This window comes from Xiphias gladius, chromosome 20 (assembly GCF_016859285.1).
Source record: "Xiphias gladius isolate SHS-SW01 ecotype Sanya breed wild chromosome 20, ASM1685928v1, whole genome shotgun sequence".
Lineage (NCBI taxonomy): Eukaryota > Metazoa > Chordata > Actinopteri > Istiophoriformes > Xiphiidae > Xiphias > Xiphias gladius.
This window is the reverse complement of record NC_053419.1, coordinates 14,107,483-14,129,533: the sequence shown is the minus strand read 5'-3', so window position 1 is coordinate 14,129,533 and position 22,051 is coordinate 14,107,483. Positions and strand designations below refer to the sequence as shown.

The 22,051-nt window shown below is 40.8% G+C and overlaps 1 protein-coding gene and 1 long non-coding RNA gene across 3 annotated transcripts; one reads left to right on the top strand and one right to left on the bottom strand.

Moving 5' to 3' along the window:
- Nucleotides 1-308: 308 nt before the first annotated feature.
- On the top strand, nucleotides 309-9,083 carry tbx3a (T-box transcription factor 3a). Of its 2 annotated transcripts, none has more exons than XM_040158400.1 (7): nucleotides 309-781; nucleotides 1,986-2,253; nucleotides 2,838-2,984; nucleotides 4,037-4,113; nucleotides 4,603-4,760; nucleotides 5,413-6,053; nucleotides 7,212-9,083. In XM_040158400.1, the coding sequence occupies exons 1-7, from the start codon at nucleotides 390-392 to the stop codon at nucleotides 7,656-7,658; spliced, it is 2,130 nt and encodes a 709-aa protein (XP_040014334.1). In that variant the 5' UTR covers nucleotides 309-389; the 3' UTR covers nucleotides 7,659-9,083. The 2 variants fall into 2 exon arrangements, with proteins under 2 accessions (XP_040014334.1, XP_040014333.1); XM_040158399.1 differs by having other exon boundaries at nucleotides 1,986-2,268.
- LOC120806881 lies at nucleotides 3,755-21,161 on the bottom strand. Its single transcript, XR_005709751.1, has 4 exons — nucleotides 20,923-21,161; nucleotides 10,843-10,954; nucleotides 4,456-4,765; nucleotides 3,755-3,948 (listed from the first exon to the last, which is right to left on the bottom strand). It is a non-coding gene; the product is annotated as an uncharacterized LOC120806881 (long non-coding RNA).
- Between the last annotated feature and the right edge of the window lie 890 nt (nucleotides 21,162-22,051).

Sequence of the window (22,051 nt, the reverse complement as noted above, 5' to 3'; positions counted from 1 at the left end):
GGTTTAATTCGACTAATGTCCGCAAGCCAGCGAGACACAGAAGGGTGTCCGATGCGCGTCAACCTCTGAAGAAAATCGGTCTCGCAGCACTCCTGAAGATTAATGGAGAACATTTTCACATTTCTCTGCGCAGAGTTTTGATCCACATTCAGCAAAGGACTGCAGAGATTTCCCGTCAACTTCTGAAAAAAGGTGGATGCTTATTTCTACAGAGTTGAAAGAGGAATTTCCGAAGCTTTCCAACTTCAGATTTATTGTTTCTTCCTCTACTTTTTTTTTTTTTTTTTTTTTTTTTGTCTTCATTTGCTCCTCTTGTACGCAGACGTTACTATTGATAGAAATACTGTTTCACATCCGACCGGTCGTCTACATTTGTTGCCTGCACTTGGATGAACTTCCTGATGAGAGATCCAGTCATACAAGGATCAAGTATGGCATATCATCCGTTTATACCTCACCGGGGTCCGGAATTTGCCATGAGTGCAATGCTGGGTCACCAGCCTCCCTTCTTCCCGGCCCTGGCTCTGCCGCCCAGCGGCTCCCTCTCTTTGCCGGGCGCCCTGGGAAAGCCGATCATGGACCAGCTGATGGGAGCCGCGGAGACCGGCCTCCACTTCTCCTCGCTGGGGCATCAAGCTGCGGCTGCCCACCTCAGGCCTCTCAAGACTCTGGAGCCTGAAGAGGAGGTGGAGGACGATCCTAAAGTTCACCTGGAAGCCAAGGAGCTTTGGGAACTCTTCCACAAGAGAGGCACTGAGATGGTGATCACAAAATCCGGAAGGTGAAAGTGATTTTTTCGTGTGTTAATCCCCCAAATATATTATTCGATATGCAGAAGCCGGTTGTACACACTGATAACTATTCGCGGAGGGATTTGTAAGTATACACAGATACATATAGGTATTTATTAATACACATGCCACCTCGAGTTAGGTATATCTCTATAGTTCCTCTGGATATTTCATGCAACGCTCTCGAGTCTTGCTCTTTCATCTCTTCGATTTGAATAAAATTAAATTTACACTGCAGCATAATTGTCCCACAAACGCCCTGCAGATATGTATTTTAATCACACGATAGGTTTGCATATACAAAATAAAAGCATGTCCCAAAAGTAATCTGTAGATATATATATATGTATTTTTTTTTTTAGCTTGATAGAGAAAAATGAGATCAAACTGAGAGTTCCTGTGTGTTCATGCAGCCTGCAAAGCCAGAGGTCTGCGGAAAACTGTTGACAAACATGTCTGTAATGATGGGGAATCAGTTGTTGGTTGTAATATTTTGTGAAAATAAAAATAAAAAAGTGATTAGGTCTGCAGCTGCTGTGTTGTTAATATTAAGCCTCAAATTACAGCAGCTTTCAAAATTCGTGGGTCTGTAGAAACTGCCTGATAGAAAAATGGTGGCTCGCTCACGCTCTCCATAACCCCAGCGTTGATTTTCGTGCCCGGCTGGTCCCAACTTTGCGTTGAAGGGTCAATCCATTGAAATGTCAGCGTTGAGCGTGTGGAGCTCTGGCTGAAATAATTTTCGTCATCACCACGGTGACAGGGTGAAAAGATGGCCGCTGTATCTGTGTGTAGGCCTTCGAGGCATTCAAAAAAAAAAAAAAAAAATCAAGACACCGTTCATAGAGCCTTAACGTGCTGTCGTGTAGTCTAATGTTTGGTATAGGGAAGGGAGAACACATTTCTGTGGGGTTTACGCAAATTTCTTTTCGCGTGGACAGTTCACACACACACACTTTTTCGGCGGACTTATCTTGGGCAGATAAAACAAGAGCAGGCTGTAGGCTACATCCCTGAACTTATCGAGCTGACACAACACGCTTTAAGAAGGCTTTACGATGAAAAGGCGCGTATTCATGTCCGTCTAAAAATACCACCGGTTTTGTCTCCGTTTCTGCTGTTGAGTAATTTTACCCAGACTTTTATTTGCCAACTACACCGGTGCTCATCATCTGTTGTTTCCCTTTGTCGCAGGCGGATGTTCCCCCCGTTCAAAGTGAGGTGCACCGGTCTGGACAAGAAGGCCAAATATATTCTCCTGATGGATATAGTTGCAGCCGACGACTGCAGGTACAAATTCCACAACTCCCGCTGGATGGTGGCAGGGAAGGCCGACCCCGAAATGCCAAAGAGGATGTACATTCACCCGGACAGTCCGGCTACTGGTGAACAGTGGATGTCAAAAGTCGTCAATTTTCACAAACTCAAGCTGACAAATAACATCTCCGACAAGCATGGATTTGTAAGTTCAACTAATGTATGTCAATTTTCCTATTTATCAATTTACCCTTTTAGTATCCACATGTGTTAATAATTTACATTTTGATGTTTTTAGTTGCATTTTATTCTAACTTAAGCATAGGGAGGGCCATGAGATTGAAGTTCTATTTTTCTTTTTTTTGAGGGAGACCTGGCCAAGACAGTACATCATTACAAAATTTTAAAAATGAAATGTCAAATGTCCACTAACACTTTTTATTACTGCATATGTATAATTACTGTAATTATTAATCCAGACAATTCAGTCTAGCCATGCTGTGTAAACGCTTTACTTGAACTGGCCGAATATTCCAGCAAAAATCATTCCCAGGATGTTTTTAAAATTATTTGCCTTTTTTACAATACAAATTTATTTATTGGGTTTAATTCCTCCTAATGATATGACTTGTGATTTCTAAGTTAAATTACGATTTTGAGAAAATGTCCAACGTAAGCGTGTATTCTGTAACAGAACGATCACCAGTGTCGGTATCCTGAATATTGCGCTAATCTTTTGTCTGTTTGTTTGTGCTTTTCTCCCTTTTTTTTGGTGCTTCCGTGTTGCAGACCATTCTTAACTCCATGCACAAATATCAGCCTCGATTTCACATCGTGAGGGCCAACGACATCCTCAAACTCCCGTACAGTACCTTCAGGACTTACGTTTTTCCTGAAACGGATTTCATTGCCGTGACTGCTTATCAAAATGACAAGGTGAGCACGATTATTGCCCATAGGCTTAACGTTATATGCTGAATATTTCCTAAAATATAGCTGGTGTGTCGCTCGCGCTGTCACAGCCGCTTCCCTCTCCGTCTTTCATGCTCTGCACCATTTTGTTGTCATAAAATATGAAAGATGTCATATTTGTTTGAGCCTGTGAGAGTATCATAGTCGGGTGGGGGGTGCGTTGGGGGGGAGGGGGGTGTTAGGTTGGGTGGGGGGTTGCGAGTAAGTGCCATATTTACCAGCCTGTGGTAAGAAATTAATAATTCTGAGGAATGTTATACAGGTTATCTGCCTTTTATTTAATCACGTGGAAAGGATTTGGCACAGACCCAGACTCTCCCCTCTCTCTCTATTTCTGTGTGTGTGTGTGTGTGTGTGTGTGTGTGTGGGTGCGTGTGTGTGTGTGTATGGATGGGTGGATGGGTGTGTGTGTGTGTGTGTGTGTGTGTGTGTTTGCGAAAAGCTAACAGGGTTGGGGGTTAACAATTGAGAGAAAGAAGAGGGGCAACACTGTGCGGTTGAATGGAGAAAAAGAAAAAAGGGGGAAGAGCATTTTGGTTGTGTAAGACTGTGCTGTATGGTAACATTTTATTCTCTGTAAGACATAAAAAATAATTAAAATCATCTCCTCAGCGCTTTGATATCGTTGGGAAACGATGGCACCACCTCCCCCCTCCCATGTGTAGTGGTGAGACTGCCGGAGATGGAGAGGAAGTGGTGTGGGAGTAAAGTTTTGCAAACGTTTATAAAAAAAAAAAAAAAAAAAAAAAACCCCAGCATATTTCACTCGCATGGAAAAACGTGCCAAAGTGGGAACTCGTGACTCCTGTGTGCGCCTGTATTCTTTGTTTTCTGTGTCCTTTATCTCCAAAGCCTCGCTGCTGTAGCAGTATCAGCCTGTTGATGTATTGCAAACCTGCAGAAATTAGCCTCAGGTTTGGGGCTCGACCTGCAATTTTAAAGACACACATTGAATGAGAACAATATATGGAGGTGAAGTATTTGTTAATATTCATACGCCGTTTTAATTATTTCAGATAACCCAGCTGAAAATTGACCATAATCCATTTGCCAAAGGATTCCGTGACACGGGCAATGGGAGGCGGGAAAAGAGGTAAGACAAATCATAATAATGACAATAATTCAGATATCGTAAGATCTCGCAGGGAGTCTGACTCTTCACAGTTTCTAATCAAATACCTTAATAGGCTAGAATTGACTATCATACTTATATTCTTCTTATAGCACTGGTGGTGTGGAATAGAAAGTGGAACAGGAACAGCTTTCATTGCCGTTTTCACTTGTTGATCAGTATTTTTGCAGTATGAGTTTTGCCAAAACTTTAACTTTCTAAAATGTGATTGCGCTTGCACTGAAAATGTGCAATGTGACGAGATAGATGCACGTCTGCGGGCCTCCTAAAGCAGTGCCACTGAATTAGATTTCGTGTTCTCACCTGCCGCGTAGGTGAGTCAGTCAGGGTCTTCATCGCTTCAGGTCTCCAGCCTAAACAGTCGTCCATGCTATTCGTGCAGCGGCTGATATGGCTTCTGACCTGTGAGCTGTGACCACCGCTCATAATAACCCGAGTACCCCTGCACAGGAAACAGCTGGCTCTGCAATCCATGCGTTCATACGAGGAGCAGCAGAAAAAGGAGAACGGGGCTTCAGACGACTCCTCTGGAGAGCAGACCTCCTTCAAGTGCTTCGGCCAGGCCTCGTCCCCTGCCGTGTCTACCGTGGGCCCCCCGCACCTGAAAGGTAGGCTGAGAGACCCCACAGTCAGGCACACAAAGTCGTGTGTCAAGGTCGTAAAAGTTCTCCTGTGGCAAGTGTCTTGACGAGGAATGTGTAATGTGTAGGATGAGAGTAAACCTTATGAATGTAAAAGTAGTCACGGCCGGTGAGCAGCTTTTAACATTAGCTGATCACTCATATTCAGCCCATGCACACTGGGAAAACAGAGAGAGCAGTCCATTTGCGTTGACTGTCTTATGAGATGAAATAAATCATTACGGAAAATGAATACGCTCGCTAAATGATGACACAATTATCTATCCAGAAGCAAGATATCAGTCTGCTACTAATCATTTCCAGTTTATCTGTAAAAAAAAAAAAAAATGCATGGTACAAATACATTTTAAAAACCACTGCCATGTATTAATGTGTAGGACGCACCCACATAGTACTGGAAACAATGGGGGATGAACGTTATAGATGTTTTGTTGTTGAACTGACTCAGTTCATCACACTGGTCCCCAAATGTGGACTCCTACCTAAGTGTCCTGCAGGTCTATCGCTTATTCCACCTGTGGAAGCCAACGGCAATATGGCTGATAATGGGGGCTATTGTTTTCAAGATTCACCAATGTGCAGAGGGCTAACTGATATCCCACTCCTCCTCCCTGTGCAGATTTCTGCGACAGCGATGAGGATAGCGACGATGAGAGCAAAGATGGACACATCAAAGATGGCCCGGACTCCAGCAAGATTTCCACGACTACGGAGGACGGGAAGGATCATGAGGCGAGCCCGGCTAAGGGGCATCCCTTTAGTAGCAGCGATTCTACCAGCAGGGTCCGCGACGGCGGCCCTAGGACTGAGAAAAGTCAGGCAGACTCGCGGCAGAGCCCCATCACCGTCATCTCCAGTACCACCCGCTCTGGAGAAGACCTCAAGAGCCCGAGCCTGGAACAGCCCAAAGCGGACGAGTGCAGGTCAATAAGCAAGGACAGTTTCATGCCTTTGACTGTTCAGACTGACAGCGCGCACATTGGCCACAGCCACTTGCACAATTTTGGATTTCCAACAGGTCTCACAGGACAGTTTTTCAATCACTTAGGGAACGCGCATCCGTTTCTCTTGCACCCCAGTCAGTTCAGCATGGGAGGTGCATTCTCAAACATGGCCGCGGGCATGGGGCCACTGTTGGCAGCTGTGTCCACGGGAGGGGTGAGCACCATGGACACGACCAGCTTGGCATCATCACCGCAAAGCTTGACGGGAGCGCCAAGCCTACCCTTTCATCTGCAGCAACATGTCTTGGCGTCGCAGGTAAAAACCTGTTTTCATGGGCTTAGGCCTACTCGTAAACACGCGTAAAGCACATGTTGGGTTATATACAGCAGACTATAGCCTCGGCCTCGGAGGCCTATATGCCAGATTTAATGTAGAAATGCCTTTAATGCTCGCCCCCTCCCCTTTATGTGTGTGTTTTTACACACAAGTGTGAGGGAGAAAGAGTGAGAACGTGTGGATGTGGTTGCTCGTGTGCGCTTTTGTGCGCGTTTATTTCGTTTTATTGCCAAATAGGCTAGTTTTCAGGGTAAAGTTAGGAAACCACATTTTGACTGTCAAGGCTGTAAGAGACCGCATTTATTTACCTCTCTGTTCTACCTTGGCCGTGTTTGTTGTAGATATTAGCCTAACTAACATTCGTTAAGCGAAACAGACTTGGAGAGACAGAGACCGCCTTGCCCACAGCTAGAGGTGTTGGACAGTCTTTTTGATATGAGTTCATTACGTGTCTTTTAGAGCCAAGGTGAAAAGTATTAAAAACGCCTCATTGGCTCAGAGAAGGAAACACGTTTTAATTGACAACAAATTTGTCTTTGTCCATGTATTGTCAAAACAAGTCTTATTGCATCTTCCCCTGTTTGATTGCAGCACAAGATATTAGGATTTTTTTTAAAAATTTGTATTACAAATTCTTGAACAAGCAACAAAGCTGTTTGCATACTGGGTGGTAAAGTTTTGCTGCAGAATATTTTGTTAGGACCAGATCCTCGAAAGACCGAAGTGAATGGAGGCACTGAAGGCACCACCGACTGAGTCTGCATTGCTTATATCAGATCTGCTTGTTTTGTTGTCTATACGCTAAGTGTCAGACGGTGCCATTTGCTTTGTAACGATTCATTACTAATGTTATTATGTGTGACAAAAATAAATAAATAAAAATCTTAAACACAGGACAGTGAAAGTAAGGCGGAAGAAATGCCTGAAGCTCTCTGAAGCATTACTTTCACGCAGTTGTTCCACGATGCAGGAGTCTGGTAAAAGAGTTTATCACCATACATAACCAGCTCTTTTCCCCCTTTTTCTGTGTGTGTTTTTTTATAGTAGCCTATACCGAAGTGTTCGGGCTGTGTGATAGTATTAGGTGCCTATAACGCCAGGCTTGTGGCTCACACTCGTTTCTCCGTTTCTCCACAGGGCATTTCTATGTCTCCGTTTGGAAGTTTGTTCCCCTACCCCTACACATACATGGCCGCAGCCGCCGCAGCCTCGTCCGCTGCCTCCTCATCGGTGCACCGACACCCTTTCCTGAACGCAGTGCGCCCCCGACTCAGGTACAGCCCCTACTCCCTCCCCATGTCGGTACCGGACAGCACCCTGCTCACCACCGCCATGCCCGCCATGACCGGCAACGGGACCGAGCTGAAGGGGGACGGCATTGTCCCAGCCAGCCCAGTGTCCGCTGTCACCCTGGATTCCACATCGGAGGTGACCAGTCACTCGTCCACCATATCCTCCGGCTCGGTTTCCATGTCCCCAAAAACTTGCACGGAGAAAGATGCTGCCAACGAGCTGCAGAGCATCCAGCGCCTGGTCAGTGGACTCGACTCAAATCAGGACAGGCCACGGAGCGGTTCCCCCTAGGAGAGATTGCTTTTTTTCCCTCTCTCTCTCTTTTTCTTTTTTTTAAAAAAACAAAACAAAAAAACACTCCACCTGCTTCTCGTTTCGTTGTTGTCATGAAAAGTGAAAAGTGTTGACGATGATCAGGACTTGAACAGTAGGGAGATACTCTCTTAGATCCATGCAGGTTTAAAAAAAAAAAAAAAAAAAAAAAAAAAACTAAACTAAAAAACATGAACTGTTGGATGTTTTAGTTTCTGAAATGCACTTTGGTTAATACACATCTGATATGTATGTTCTTCTTTTTTCCTCTCATTTTTTTTTTTTGTTAAATTAAACAACACTTCTATCCTGTCATTTGAATACCGTACAAGTATTGAAACTGAAAAGTTGGCATGGCTGTGACTTACAGATTTAGGAGAAGTTGCTGCTGTGTCCTGTCTCCTAACTTTATTGTACACGAGGAGAAATGTCTTTTAATATGCACTCCGAATTGATTTGACTCATTTGAATTTACTCTACCGTTTGATCTACCTTTTAAAGACTGCTGTATTTTGTTGTACACTAGTAATTGATAGATTGGCCAAACGTTGCATGCCCCCTGAAACCCCAGCAAATGTTATTTTAACGCTTAAAAAATGGAAACAAGTAGGAAAAATATTCTGTTCTGAATATAATCAACACACTCCCTTTAATTTGGTTATCTTTTTTTATTATTATTATTGTTTTTCTCCATTCAATTTTAAAAATCAGAAGAGGCCCACTGAAATCCACGACTGCTGCTATGGGACAAAACTATGGTCCAAGCATGCGGAATTTAGCCCAAATGTCCAACAGGCAAAGGGAAGCAGAAATTTAAAGTAAACACTAAAAATTAAAGGTAGTATTGATTATAGGTGTACATAGGGATATATAAAATATTTATGTAATTATTTCATATTGTTATTGCGTGTAAATACAACGGAGTAGTTTGTTTCTAGGGGTCTGTTCTTAATTTATTGTCGATATACCTGTGTAAAGATAGTTTGTGGGCTATTATCCTTTTGTTGCCATCTGCATTTATACCCCTCTTAAAATATGGACTTTATTCATCCCCAAATATCCACTGATAGTTATTCACACTCATGTGCCATTGTATTTTCACTTGTTGTCCCCGTGTGTGAAGTGCTACTGTTTAAAACGAATGAAAAAGCAACAACGCACTGCACCAATGGCTTGAAAAAAAATATATACTTTTTTTTTTCTTTTTAGAAGAAGAAGAGCAAGAGAGGTGTTGTTGAAGTGTGACAAAAGTGGACTATTTTTCTGTCATTAAAAATACTTTGCGAACCGGGTCGTAAAAGTGCCGCATAATCGAAAATATGAAGGTTTCTTTTGTGTTTCTTAAGTTGTCAGTGGGTTATGTTGTATTGGAGTTATGTCTAGTTTACAACATCAACATCGTGTTCTTGAAAGTTTCAATAAAATATTGAAATGCCGGTTTCTCAGTGTGTGTCCCTCCCTCGCTCGGTCCCGTCACAGATGGGAGCTAGTTCTGACTACAGACACTGTCACCTTTACTAATTTAAATTAGCCGATTAAAGGCTGGCATTCAACGAGGCAGCCTTACGTCTTGTTAAAAAAAAAAAAAAAAAAAAAATCTAAGCAGCATACAGTTTCTGCTCGCCGGGAGGTGAGATGAGAGAAGCCTCTTATCCCACTTACTCCACTTCAGTAAACTCATGTGGAGATACTGTATCTGTCCAGGCTGCGCTCAGACCCACAAAGACCCTCTCTCAAGCCCAGAGATCCTACCTGGGATTCCTACCTGGACAAGCGGCCACGCACTGTAATTGAGCGGGGGTTTTTTTTTTTATTTCTTTTTATTTTTTTTATTGGTCTCTTTTGCGTCAATTGCAAGGTGGGACACCTCTCATACTGTATCGTGTGAGTTAAAGTTGGAAGTTTTTATCGTGATAGTGGAGGGGGGGAAGATTGTATTTTTTTCTTAAAAATCCTGATTTATTTTTTTGGAAGTTACATCTAAAAGAAAATCACTTGGCCCAGGATACAAATGGCAACATGGCCAGTGTCTTTTTTTTTTTTTTAATAAATCACATTGACCAAATAGTACTTTGAGGTCACCAACAGCGATGTTCCACCTCGTGCCTTGAAATGCACCAGACTAAGCGGTTTCCAAACTTCTCAGCAAAAGGGACCGCATGAGAGGACTCCCGTGAATCTGACGCCGCCGACGGGCCTTCGTCGCCTTCCGGCGGAGTGCGTCTCTCAGCCAGAGCGGAACCTGCGAGGGCCGTGCCATCCCTTAATGACCCCCCTCTCCTCGAGTCATGAGTTTATCAACACCGTATCTTTATTTGTATATTGTCTGGTTAATGTGTAGCTATCCTGGCGCTGGTGAACAGGTGTAAACATGACACAAGCTGTCTGAATTGGTCCGTCTTATTGCTCACCTGGCGCCTTCGACGGGCATATCTTCCATTTTATTGCACGGAAGGCGACAATGCGTCTGTAATCGGACCAAGATGCGACGCCCCCAAGCGATTACAACGCGGGTTTATTAAACACTCGGCAACACAAACCAAAAGGACAGATCCTGGGTGAGAACCCACGGAGCAGACAGTGATAAAGAACCTGCCCGACTTGGTCACGCAGCTGCTGTAAATTATCTTCATGTGCTGTGCTTAATAGCTAATGAAGACGTGGGTGATGGATCTATTCCGTACAGCTTCAGGTTAAAAAAAAAATACCCTGCAAACATACTTAGATTAAAATCTGCGTGGCTGGTCAACATCCCTCTGCGCCTCAAAAGCCCGATCCCGGAGCCAGAGCCACAGATGTGACCGAGTTATAAGTTCTGACCTGACGCCCAACAGTAACGTTTGAAAGGCGACAGAGAAGGAGCGGCTTGATTACACCCTTCAGTCATTGGGAACAAAAAGCAGTGGGTTCCAAACATGTTTATCCATTGTCACTTTGTTACACGTTGACATATAATTTCAAGGTACGAGCTACGTATTATTATAGCTACTACATGACAAAACAAAAAAAAAAAAAAAAATCAGGAACACAGTAGACGTGAAGACCTCTCCCTGATGTTATAAATTCATCTGCGCATCTGCACGGAATTTGTTTATAACGCTTGCTGCGGATCTGTTATTTTGTGGGACATTTGAGGCGTCGCAGGTTTGACCCTGCTCCCCACCTGTCGGTAGGCGCGTCGGTCCAGAGAAGATTTCACATTTCTAGAATCCAGAGCCTGCAGCCTCATTTAGTGAGAAGTTTGGTGATGGTCGTCGGCGTCTCCAGCATTGGCCCTATGCACAGGAGAGTGGATTTTAAAGGTTGGGTTGGCCGGTCTGTCTAACAGGTTGAGCTGGCTGAAATCTATGTCACGGGTCAGGTGCGCCATCTAGTGTCAGATAATCATGCATGTGCGGGGGGGTGGGATGGGGGGGCTTTTACTACTCCCGTTTCCCGTTCAAACTTCACAGTCTCCCGTTGCTGACGTGAAAAAAACAGGTTAGTTACTGGCTGAACTTTTCTTATCGGATTCGGACATTTGTCCGGTGAAAATGGGTGAACTCTGATGTAATCAATCTATAACTCCGAAGTTGTTTTTGTGTATTATAAAAGGTCATTTCACCGAAGGTATCAAGTAAATACTCTGATCATATGCAGGTGTCGCCGATTCTCCAACAAGGTTCATTGTTTCGTATGTAACTATGCTTACACTAAGTTAAAATATTAAGTCTATAAGATAAATACAACAATTAAACAGAAGGGGAAAAAAATGGCACTGGAGGAAAAAGGGATGATTTAAAATGATCTATTTTTAAATAAGTGTATCTCACCCGTGTAAATATAGACTGTTCAAGTTGAGTGAAGTTGAATGACGAGTGACTACTTGTATCTAATGTTAGTGTTGTAGGTGTTTTCTTCATCAAGTTGCATTCCAAGAATATGTTTCAACATGATTTGGGATGTTGCTGAAAAGATCACAAATGAAATTGGGCATATTTGAAGGTAAGTGTTTAGATTGATTATACTCTCACATAACCAAACAATAGTGCCTTGTAACCACTGACTAAGGCTATAATCTTGTCGAGAATACTGGTAGCTTAAATTTGATACCGTTCCATTGTTGGAGGACAGCATTACGGCTTTTATTTTATGAAGTAATCTGTAGGTGTGTCAGTCCTGTTTTAAGAGTGCCAGCACTCTTCTAACAATGTATTGTTCACAATATCAAGCTACTGTTGGCCAGCCAGAAAGGCATTTAATGATATTGCTGGTAGACTATTTTTACTTTACATACACACAACAACAACAAAAAAAAAAGGGCTTCTGCTTTGATTTATGCTCTTGTTTGTTGTGAACGAGCTCCTGCTCTGTCAAACACACCCTTACAAATGCATATGCTCATGATTTTACGTAGACCTTGAAAATAAATGCACACTTTTCCAAAAACAAACAAACAACCAAAACATAAAAAAAGGCCAATACAATTTGTTATCTGATGCAGGCTGTGTGTTTTATCTGATCCAATTCCACAAAATATTTAAAATAGTCCCACTGGGACCCTCTAATGCAAAAAACAAATCCCAGAATTAATTTGGGTTGAACAGTACACCACACTACACTTTTGGGTTTATTTGCCCTATCTTACAAACATTAAATTCACTTGTATACACTTGGGTTATCTGTCTGAACGGTTTTAACAAAAAAAAACCCCACTATTTTGTGTCTCCGTTATCAGGGACCCACATCTTAGTGGCTCCAAGTAAAGATACAATCTTTGTGTCCATTCTCCTGCACCTCAAAGGGGCTGGGAGACATGACTATGAAAAGCTGTGCAAATTCTGCAGTCTCATGCCACGCCAGAGAGAAGAGGGAAGAGCTTGCAGATGATACCAACCAAAAGAGGAAGAAATATACAGACAGCCAGACAGGTCAAGAGTGATCATGTTAGTAGTTATATTAGTTTTCCTTTACATGGATGCTTCAGTTTATTTTATATTAAAACCTACTTTGTCTATTGCTTGAAGGTTATGTGGATATATATATATTTTTTTATTGCCACGGGAGCTTGTCCTTTTATGATGTAGCAGTGCACCCTAGTGTCCAAAGAACATCACTACAGAAAAACATCTGTATGAAAAAAGGTTTGTCAGGAGTCTGACTCAAGTTTTATTAAATAGGATCAGATTTTTATTTGTCGGTCACTAAAGAGGAGCAGGGGATGTACTGGTGCCTGATATATATTCTTATATTACAGTGGAAGGCTTAAAGCTCATAACACATGCAGGCACGGTAGGACAGCGCTTCACCTCTGGAAGATATTGTTCTAACGTGTAACTGATGAATGCTTGTTAGCGGTTGATATTGATATTTTATAAAATGTTGGGGGAAAAAAAGGAAAAAGTAACTAGGTCAATGCCACTAATGTACGCATAAGCACGCCAATCTCAAGATAGTCTAAATTTAACAACAAAGTTTTTATTGTTCTGGCAAATCCAAATAGACATATCAATTTTAGGGATAAATATAAAGCATGGCTCACTTGAACACGTCTGTTAATAAAGTTTTAAATACAATCAGGAGTTCTTTGACATTATAATTGTTGTGAATATTACATTTATTATTATTATTATTATTATTATTATTATTATTATTATTATTATTATTATTATTATTATTATTATTATTTCAACGTCTCTGAACTGATTATTTTTGCTGAGAATGTTGGAGAAGTTCAGTCATTTAATTCGTAAGTTACCTGCGACTGAATCGGTAAACAATACCAAGATTACACATGTGGTTTATTTCGGATACGCCTTTTCCAAAACATGAAAAAGTAGACAATGACATCTAATAGTGTAAAATGAAAATTGAGATGTATGACATATTCAAGGTGTTCAGTGTATGGTTATGTAAGCTGTTGCCTGAAGAAAAAAAAGAGAGGCCTGTATGTCAGGACTAAAATAACATCAAACAGATGGTGATAATGAAACTTGAGGGTTCCAAAGAAGTGCTGGAATGAAAGCCTGATTTCTGCCTGTGTGACTGTTGGTTTTAAAAAGGAACAAGCCCAGGAGGAGGAAATTAGACTTTGGCGTTGTGAGAAGGTGCAGCTCAAAATATCACTTCTGAGGGTAAAATTACATTGTTCTGAGGCCTTTGCAGCCCACCGACATGCCTACCTGTCAGTCAATGAAATGTTCTCCATTTCTATTGCTGTCAGCCCTGGTTCTAGTCAGTCATAACCAGCTGCCCTGCAGCTGTCGAGGTGTGTTATGGCTTGTTAAAGGACATGATAGCACAGGAATCCGTTGTCTGCGTCACGTTAAAAAAATATATAGTTGGTAAAAATTTTTTGGTTGTGCTACATGATGTTACTTCTACTTAAAATTGGAATTACGTGCAAAATTATTTGTCCGTAGACTGTCGACACATTTTCTTTTTCATAATGGCACTTCACGGGTTCCGAGCAGCTCTCTTGGGTTGATTCATGCCATCCTTTCTTGGAATAATTATCCTTCAGTCCTCAGTACAAGGCCTTCTTTCTTGCTTACAGTAGCAAAAACATGGATGCTAAAGTTCCTAACTAACTAACTAATAAATACAGGCAGCTTGTCTTTAGCATCCACATTTAAAGAAACTGACTTACATCTGAACAATCTGAACAAAACACATGGCATGTTTTGCTGATTGCGAGAGGATTTATTCTTCAGGAAGTATTACAGTATGTCTTCGTGTAATTAGGAGAGCTTTCTAAATTCCACCATGTTTCCATTTTTTTAAATTTGTGTACATCTTGATGTTGAAAAAAAAAAAAAAAATTTAAATACTGGCTATCTGATAAGTTGAACATCTAAATATCTGATGAATCTTTCAGTTGCGTAGAATATTGTTTGCCTTTTATCTTTTCTCCATTTACTCTGTGCAATTGAAGCACTGAACCGATGAAAATCAAAACAACTCATAAGCTACCAAACAATCCAGATATCCTATAAAGAGAATCTCTCCAGAAGCTTTCCAATAAACTCCACAATAATAAGGCAATTAGCAAACAGGTTCTCAGCAGAAATGATTGACAATTACAAAAAATGATTTAGAAATAATATAATTATGGAGGTAGACAAAGTTCTCCTCATTAATTTTATTAGAACTTTTGACATTATAGTATGTTTACCTGACATTTGCAAACCCTAAAAATCAGACTGCCAGATGTATAAGAAAACCAGGCCACATGTGTGGTATTTCGCGTGAGGCATGTTACATTGTTTGAACATGCAAACCCACTGCAACTCCATTGTTTTATGCTAAATGGGTTCTTTACATTCTTTTCACTCATTCAGGTTTCCTAAATAGCGGCCCAAGTCCAGCCACAGAATCCCTCCTTCTACAAGGAGACGTTTAATCTCAACCATCAGCTGGAAGTTTAAATGAGCTGTGGGGAACAGGAGAAGACAGCAGCTCTCCCTTCACAGGCCTAATAGTCTCCACCATCAGCGACACTTCATACACAACCACTGGCTGGCAGATTCGAAGGCGGGCTCACCACAAACACCGTTAGACGCACGCACAGGTAGACATGCTAGTGGATTCAAACTCATGTATGCATGTGCCTCTGTTCAAAGTATACAGAGAAATGCACAAATTATAAAAAGCTTCTCATGGATAATGCAGCCACACACACACACACACATTCTGTCTTTGTAAATTGATATCACATTTCAAGGAGCTTCTCCTGTAAGAGCTTACTGGTTACATTATACACTCATCCATCATCTAACTATAGAAAGGACATAAGGAAAATACACAATCCCTTCAAGCAGTAGAATCTAAGATTGTGTGTAGTATTACTTTTTACAGTATATAAACACAGGTGGAGCTCTGTCTAGGCTCCCAGCACACTCCTCTGTCTTGCAGTGTATATCACAAGAGACAATCACCGGTTAAGTGTGGGTACAAAGCCCTGACAAAGGGGGGAGCCAAAAACCCTAGCCAGGCCTGACCAGGAAGAAGTCCAACTGAGGGGGGGGGCAATCCTTACATGAACTGACACTACACTACTACTTGGTCTACAAATCCCATCAAAAAGTGGGAGGGGAATGGAAAGAGCAACATTACAACAAACAGTCAAACCCAGAGGAACACACAATCGTCTAGATTAACACAGTTTAAAGCAGCTAAAATTATTATTGTTAACAATTGATCACATGACTGTATGTGAAAGGGGTTGCTCATATTGATAATGTTTCCCTCGGGAGTTTCATTCACCAGGTGGCCACAGACATGACTCCAAATGAATGATAAAGTTTCTCCATAATGTGAATGTGTAAACTAGCAACTGTTTGCTAACAAGTTTCATATAACTTAAAAGGTGATATGATGTCAGTTGTGTGTTCATATCCTGTTTCTGGCCAAAAAAAGAAAAAAAAATAGCTATTTCAGGTTTAAGATGCATTTGGTCTGGCATCTCTGAGTGCTTTGTGTGGGTCTGAAACCCACAATATCATCCTGTGACATGAAGAGATAAAGTGTAAACCACTGTTGCCTCACACTCAGAGCTGTTTTACCAGAGGCTTATCACTGAAACCCACATCACAAGGAAGTATCTGCTGATTTACGTTTTATGTTGGAAGCAATGTTCCAAAAATAAAAAAAAAAGCAAAATAGCAAACTGATGCATGTTTCAACTTCTGTTGGTTTCACAATTGCCCCCAAAAATACAGTACATTACTGTATCATAAATCCTGGAAACAGCAGTGGAACAGTGGAAACATGACAAAAAGCAGAGCAACTGCCAATAAAGGGGAAACACTGAAGAAAAACAACTGCACCCACACCTACTTTATCTTCTTGCAAAAATGCCATCTGTTTTGTTGAATTGTTTTATGTTTCAGCACTTAACTTCTTTTCTGTTTCTTTAATTTGTCAGTGAAATGTTATAAGTTTCTATTTATTTGTTTCATAAAATGACTTTCATAACTTGTTAATTTGTGGAATTCTGCATTTTTGTGACTTAATATTTTTCAATTTTGTTTTTTCTTAACGTGTCTTCTGTTAATTTGGTGTGTGTCTCAGTCTACCATATAGACAGCAGTGTTTGTGTGTGGGGGTTGCCATACTGTCCGCAACCATGCTGCATTAGTGGTCTTGACATAGCCGTTACCTTGTAAACCGGTTATCCTGTTTACCTGCATCCTGCCTGAACCTTCTAATCTGTTACAGCTAATGTTTCTATGTAATGCCCTACCTTTTACTGGATAGCCCGAAAGGAGTTACTTGCTTCTGCATGGATACATACAAAGCTGGAACTGAATTAAAAGATATAGTGGAATAAAACCGACATCAATTAGTAATTAAATACAAGATCTTGAGTTAAAAGCCTAATTAATGCTAAAATATCTCCAATTGCTCAAGTTTACCATTGCTGATACAGCTGAAGTATAGTCAGTGGAGGATTTGATAATTTCAACTGAGCAGAAGGACTGAGATAACAATTCCAGATCATTCTGCAGAATCATGATGCAGATAAGTAAAGCAAAACATTTTAAAGCTTTCTTTGCCTGTGGTTTTGAAATCTTCAGATTTTGTGAAGTGTTGTTTTGTTGATGCAAAACATGATATGTTTACCTGCACTCCCGTGACAAGATTGTCAAATGAACCAATTCTTGCTGAACTAATTGCGGAAACAGTCTTTTTTTGCACAGAAAGTTTAGATTTTGTGAGTTCCTCAGCATGTAATTTAGGTTTATCACCTACCTAAAGGCCAAGACATTATAGGATGCCACCTGTTTCATCTGAGATCCACTCATGTCATATAGTCACCGAACAGCTAGTACTGGTAGAATGATTTGTTGTTAGAGCTAGAGGAAGAAGGATTCAGGCCTTAACTGAACCCCAGCTTTCCGCTGCCGCTCCACTTATCCCCCTGCAGCATCGCTAACTTGACTGGGTGATTGGGGTTGGTCATCATGAACCCTGTTCCCCACAGCTACCAGTCCAACTGGCTTAGCTAGACTATACCTGTAATCCAGTTTTGGGAAACTGCTCCTTTTATGCCCCAGTTTATAACATTAGAAGCAACAGAGCTCTGCCATTTTGGTGGCAGTACACCCTGATGGACAACTGGAAGCCCCTTGCCACTTCTAGCAAAGTTCAAAACTGCTCCATTCAGACAGTGTACACTGGGTTCTGTTCTCTTCTTTCATCATCTGGCCTCTTTTTCCAACCACTTTACTAATCCTAGTACAATGAGCCACCTCATAACTGCTGCACATTTTGGGATAGTTTCCTGCTCATTGTAGCATGGCATGACAACCATAAACTCTCTCAGTAAAATAAGATCTTTTATTTCTCGGTAAGTGCAGGCATCACAGGAATTAAGACACAAATCTACTACTACTTCCTTTTTCCTCCAGAAATCCAGGTTTGATTCTCCAGTTTGTCACCTGAATACACGAAACGTTGTTCTTTAAATTTCTGTTTACTACCCTAAACCAATGCTCTCAAAACTTTCCTCACTAAAGCACTCGGATCCAAAAGAGGCAATTTTTTCTTTAGGCCATGTACTTTCAGTTGCTATTTTCTAATGTTTCCAAAAAATATGTCCACTGAATTTTCATCAAAAGGCAGCAGTAAATGGTGCACCTGTGCAATATCAGTTTATGCACCTGGCTCAACATCTCATTGCTCTTACTTTCCCCAATTCAGTGTGGTCCATTTTTTCCTGGTTGGCCCTTTCCAGAGCTTTCCCCCTATTATCACTTTCATTTTTTTTTTTTTTTCCATACTGCTATAGCTGGTTTTACCATATTTTTTTCCAAGTTAACTTTCTCTTGCTCTGAAATCACAATTAACTCCTCCTATGTGAGCTGTCCAAACTGCACGCAGGTCATTTTCTCAATTTCAAACATGTACTGTTCCTGAATCAGAAGCCATTATTCTAACATTACATTATGCCAACAACATTAGGCATTTAAGGTTACACTCAAATCACTGTCAAAGACCAATCACTGATGACTACGTCACACAAAAACTAAAGCACTATATACTTTTTTGACATTTCTTGCAGCTACAACAAATGATAACTTTACCAATAATCTGCCATACACTAAACTCTGTGTTTGAGGGTTCTTGGGCTACTCCCTTCATAAGGTACACACTATCGAAAACTGGCAGTGACACCTTTTTATTGAGTCCAATACAACACGGGCGTTGGACTGTTACACCAGTGTCATCTAGTTCTTGTTTCTTAGAGACTATCAGAAAAGCATGGAGAAGATTGTTTAGGATGCTAAGTTGAAAAACACAGGACACATCTCAGAAAAATTTCCTATAAAAAACAACAATATACCTCAGTGAGACCTCTATCTGATTCTGCCTCAGAGGAGAATTCTCGAAGTGAGCAAAAAAAAAAAATGCCTCAGCATCTAGAATGTATAATCCTCATGTCTGCCGAAGTCACGGCAAGCACTAGACCTGTAATACAGTCGTTTTATTGAAGGAATAGCTACCAGTAACTACAACTGTCCAAACAATTCCAGAGTTTATCCATCATTTGCTAGCATCGCATAAATATGTTATTTGGCGAGATGAAGTCAAAATGTTCCACACTTAAGAACAAACCTGGCTCATCACTCCTTTCAAATAAATCAAAAATGATACAGACACCAATGACACTACTACTATTACTAACGATTCATAACGGTAGGAGATCTGTAATAATCCAAAATTTAAAAATTATTTGAAAATAAATGGAGATTATTACACAGAACCATGTATTGTCTTTAGTGTACAGAGAAGACATACTCTAGGTCCTTGTGTACTGCTTGATAGTATCATCACTGCACAGTCACTCCTTACAGACTCGTTTGTATTAGCCTTCAAACTGCGTCGGTTTGCACTCTTCTGAAAATGTCCACAGCCGTGCTAGCTGCTGTGTGAGGCTGTACTTTGGCACAGTTGCTCTTTGAGCTAAATGCTAACATTAGCATGCTAACATGCTCACAATGCTAGGATACAGATGTTAAGCAGGTGGAATGTTTACCATGTTAACCATCTTAGTTTAGTGTGTCAGCACGCTTACATTTGGTACAGTTGACGCTTATGGGACAGTCATTCTGTAATTTTCAGGCATTTTGTCATAAAAGTACTGTACAAATTTAAAATGTTAACCTGATGTTTGCATCAGGTGAAAAGTCAGGGGATCACCAGTTACTACCATTAAGCCTGAGGGTGACATGAATGTGTGCAATAGTTTGAGATTGAGATATTACACTTAAAACAACAAATGTTAGCCTCATTGTGGCAGAGGGGATCACCAAAGTCAGTAGCATTGATTGTCCAGGCACCGTGGATATCTATACCTGTTGGTTTTTTTTTACTAGTCCATTCAGTAGATAATTTCGATATTTTGCAAGACTAGTAAAAACTCTGACCTGCTGGTGGGGCTGGAGGAAAAGTCAGGGGATGACACCACAGATACTGGACTAAACGTCATGGCTATCCACCTGATGGTCAAGATATTTCAGTCTGGATCAATAACCAAAATTGCCATCCACTAAACAATGCTGCTAACGTGGATAAAAAGCATTCCTGATGCCAGTAGCATGAAAACCATTGGCCATCTTCCAAATGTTTGAGAAAAATTCTCAAAACAGGTTTGTCTTCAGCTAGCAGCCCTAAACATAGCACTTACAATTATGTGCATATATGGATTATCAGATAATACAATGTTGAATTTAATATTGATTTCAGTCTCATACCTACATGATAATCAGGTTTTAAAACTGCCAACCTCCAAATCCTGTGTTCAGTGCAACACACTTTCTTCCCCATGGGAAACCGACCTGAACTGCAAGTCAGAAGTGATATTCCTCCATCACTAGTAAGTTCTTTTCATGTTGAATATGTAATACACAATTTTATGCATAAACAGATTAATCTACATAGCTTAATTGGGTCAACTATTGTACACAATGAAACACAGCCTTACAGTCTTCCTACATTTCCTTGTTGTAAAGTATTTTGACCAGCAGATGCCCCTAGTGAAGCATCAAGAAGTTCACTAATTTTTCCCCCCTGGTGGGAAAGACTCAGTTCTTCCAGAAACACTTGTTTGCCCATCACCAACATAGAATTTTTTTTTCTGCCAATTTTCCACAAAGCAAATGGAAATATATAGTGGCCTAAGATGATGCAACAGCTGTGTCCATATGTATTGTGTTGTGTTGTTTATGTTCAACCTATATGGTATTGTCCAGTAGATTACCTGCAGCAGGTGTCTGGTTGGTCAAGCAGTAAAGGCACAAAAACGTCTTTTCAGCGGTGGCGTTCAAACTGTATAATTAACGAGAAGAGCTTGAGGAAACAAAAGTCTTCCAGACAAAAAAAATGGAAGCTAAAATTCTGCACTTGTCTATGGCCGTTTAAGATTGTGCTTTCTGCAGGTAAAAAAAAACTCCAGTCTGGCTCTGTCTGCGTTGAATTATCCAGTCTCCTGAAAAAAAAGAGGGAAAAAAAAAGGGGGGAAAAAAAAGGTGCCAAACTCCAGCTTTTACAACCCATCGCTCCTCCTACAACAGGATGCACCACTTTATAAATCAATTAATTCATAAAAGTTATGTATCTGTTCCTAAATAAATAAATATCATAATTTAACAGTAAAAAATATCAATAAACATTTAAAACAGATTAAACCTAACCCAAAAATGATCAAAAACTATAATTTTCTTAAAAGACCCCCCCCCCCGTACCTACCCAACACTTGGTGCATTCCTCCATGAACACCTTTATAATGAAGTCAAACTGATTTACTGTGGTTTTGCAGGTCCTGGTTGTAAAACTGTAGCTGATCATGGGCAGCAGAGCGGAAAGGTAAGACACTGAGACAAACTGATTAAATAAAGATGTTAAAGTCCAAGTCTGTGATGTTTTTTTTTAAAGAATCCAACATATGTGTGATTTTTTTTTTTTTTTTTTTTTGCCTCACAAACTCCACCGTCAACGGGCCCCAGTATCGACCAGTAAACATTACAATAGACACGTTAATGCTGCCTAGATGTCACGAGAGGTTGTGTGTGCATATTACTTAGTTTAGAGGGCTGTCCCCAGGACAGCTGGGTTTTACTCAAGGCAGCAAGTGACTTGGGAAGTGGCTTTCTATCTTGTTTACTGCAGAAGAAGAATTCAGTTCTTATTCTTCTTCTACTTCTGCTACTACTTCTTCTACTTTCTACCTCTGCTACTACTTCTTCTTCTACTACTACTTCTTCTTCTACTACTTCTTCTTCTACCTCTGCTACTACTTCTACTACTTGTTCTACTACTTTTTCTACTACTTCTACTACTTCTACTACTTCTTCTACTACTTCTACTACTACTTCTTCTACTACCACCAG

Excerpts from the sequence above, each read along its gene's own strand:
- tbx3a (XM_040158399.1), top strand. The coding sequence starts at position 390 with ATGAACTTCCTGATGAGAGATCCAGTCATACAAGGATCAAGTATGGCA. Across the intron at positions 782-1,985 it reads GTGATCACAAAATCCGGAAG|GCGGATGTTCCCCCCGTTCA; the intron begins GTGAAAGTGATT and ends CCTTTGTCGCAG. Across the intron at positions 4,114-4,602 it reads AATGGGAGGCGGGAAAAGAG|GAAACAGCTGGCTCTGCAAT; the intron begins GTAAGACAAATC and ends ACCCCTGCACAG.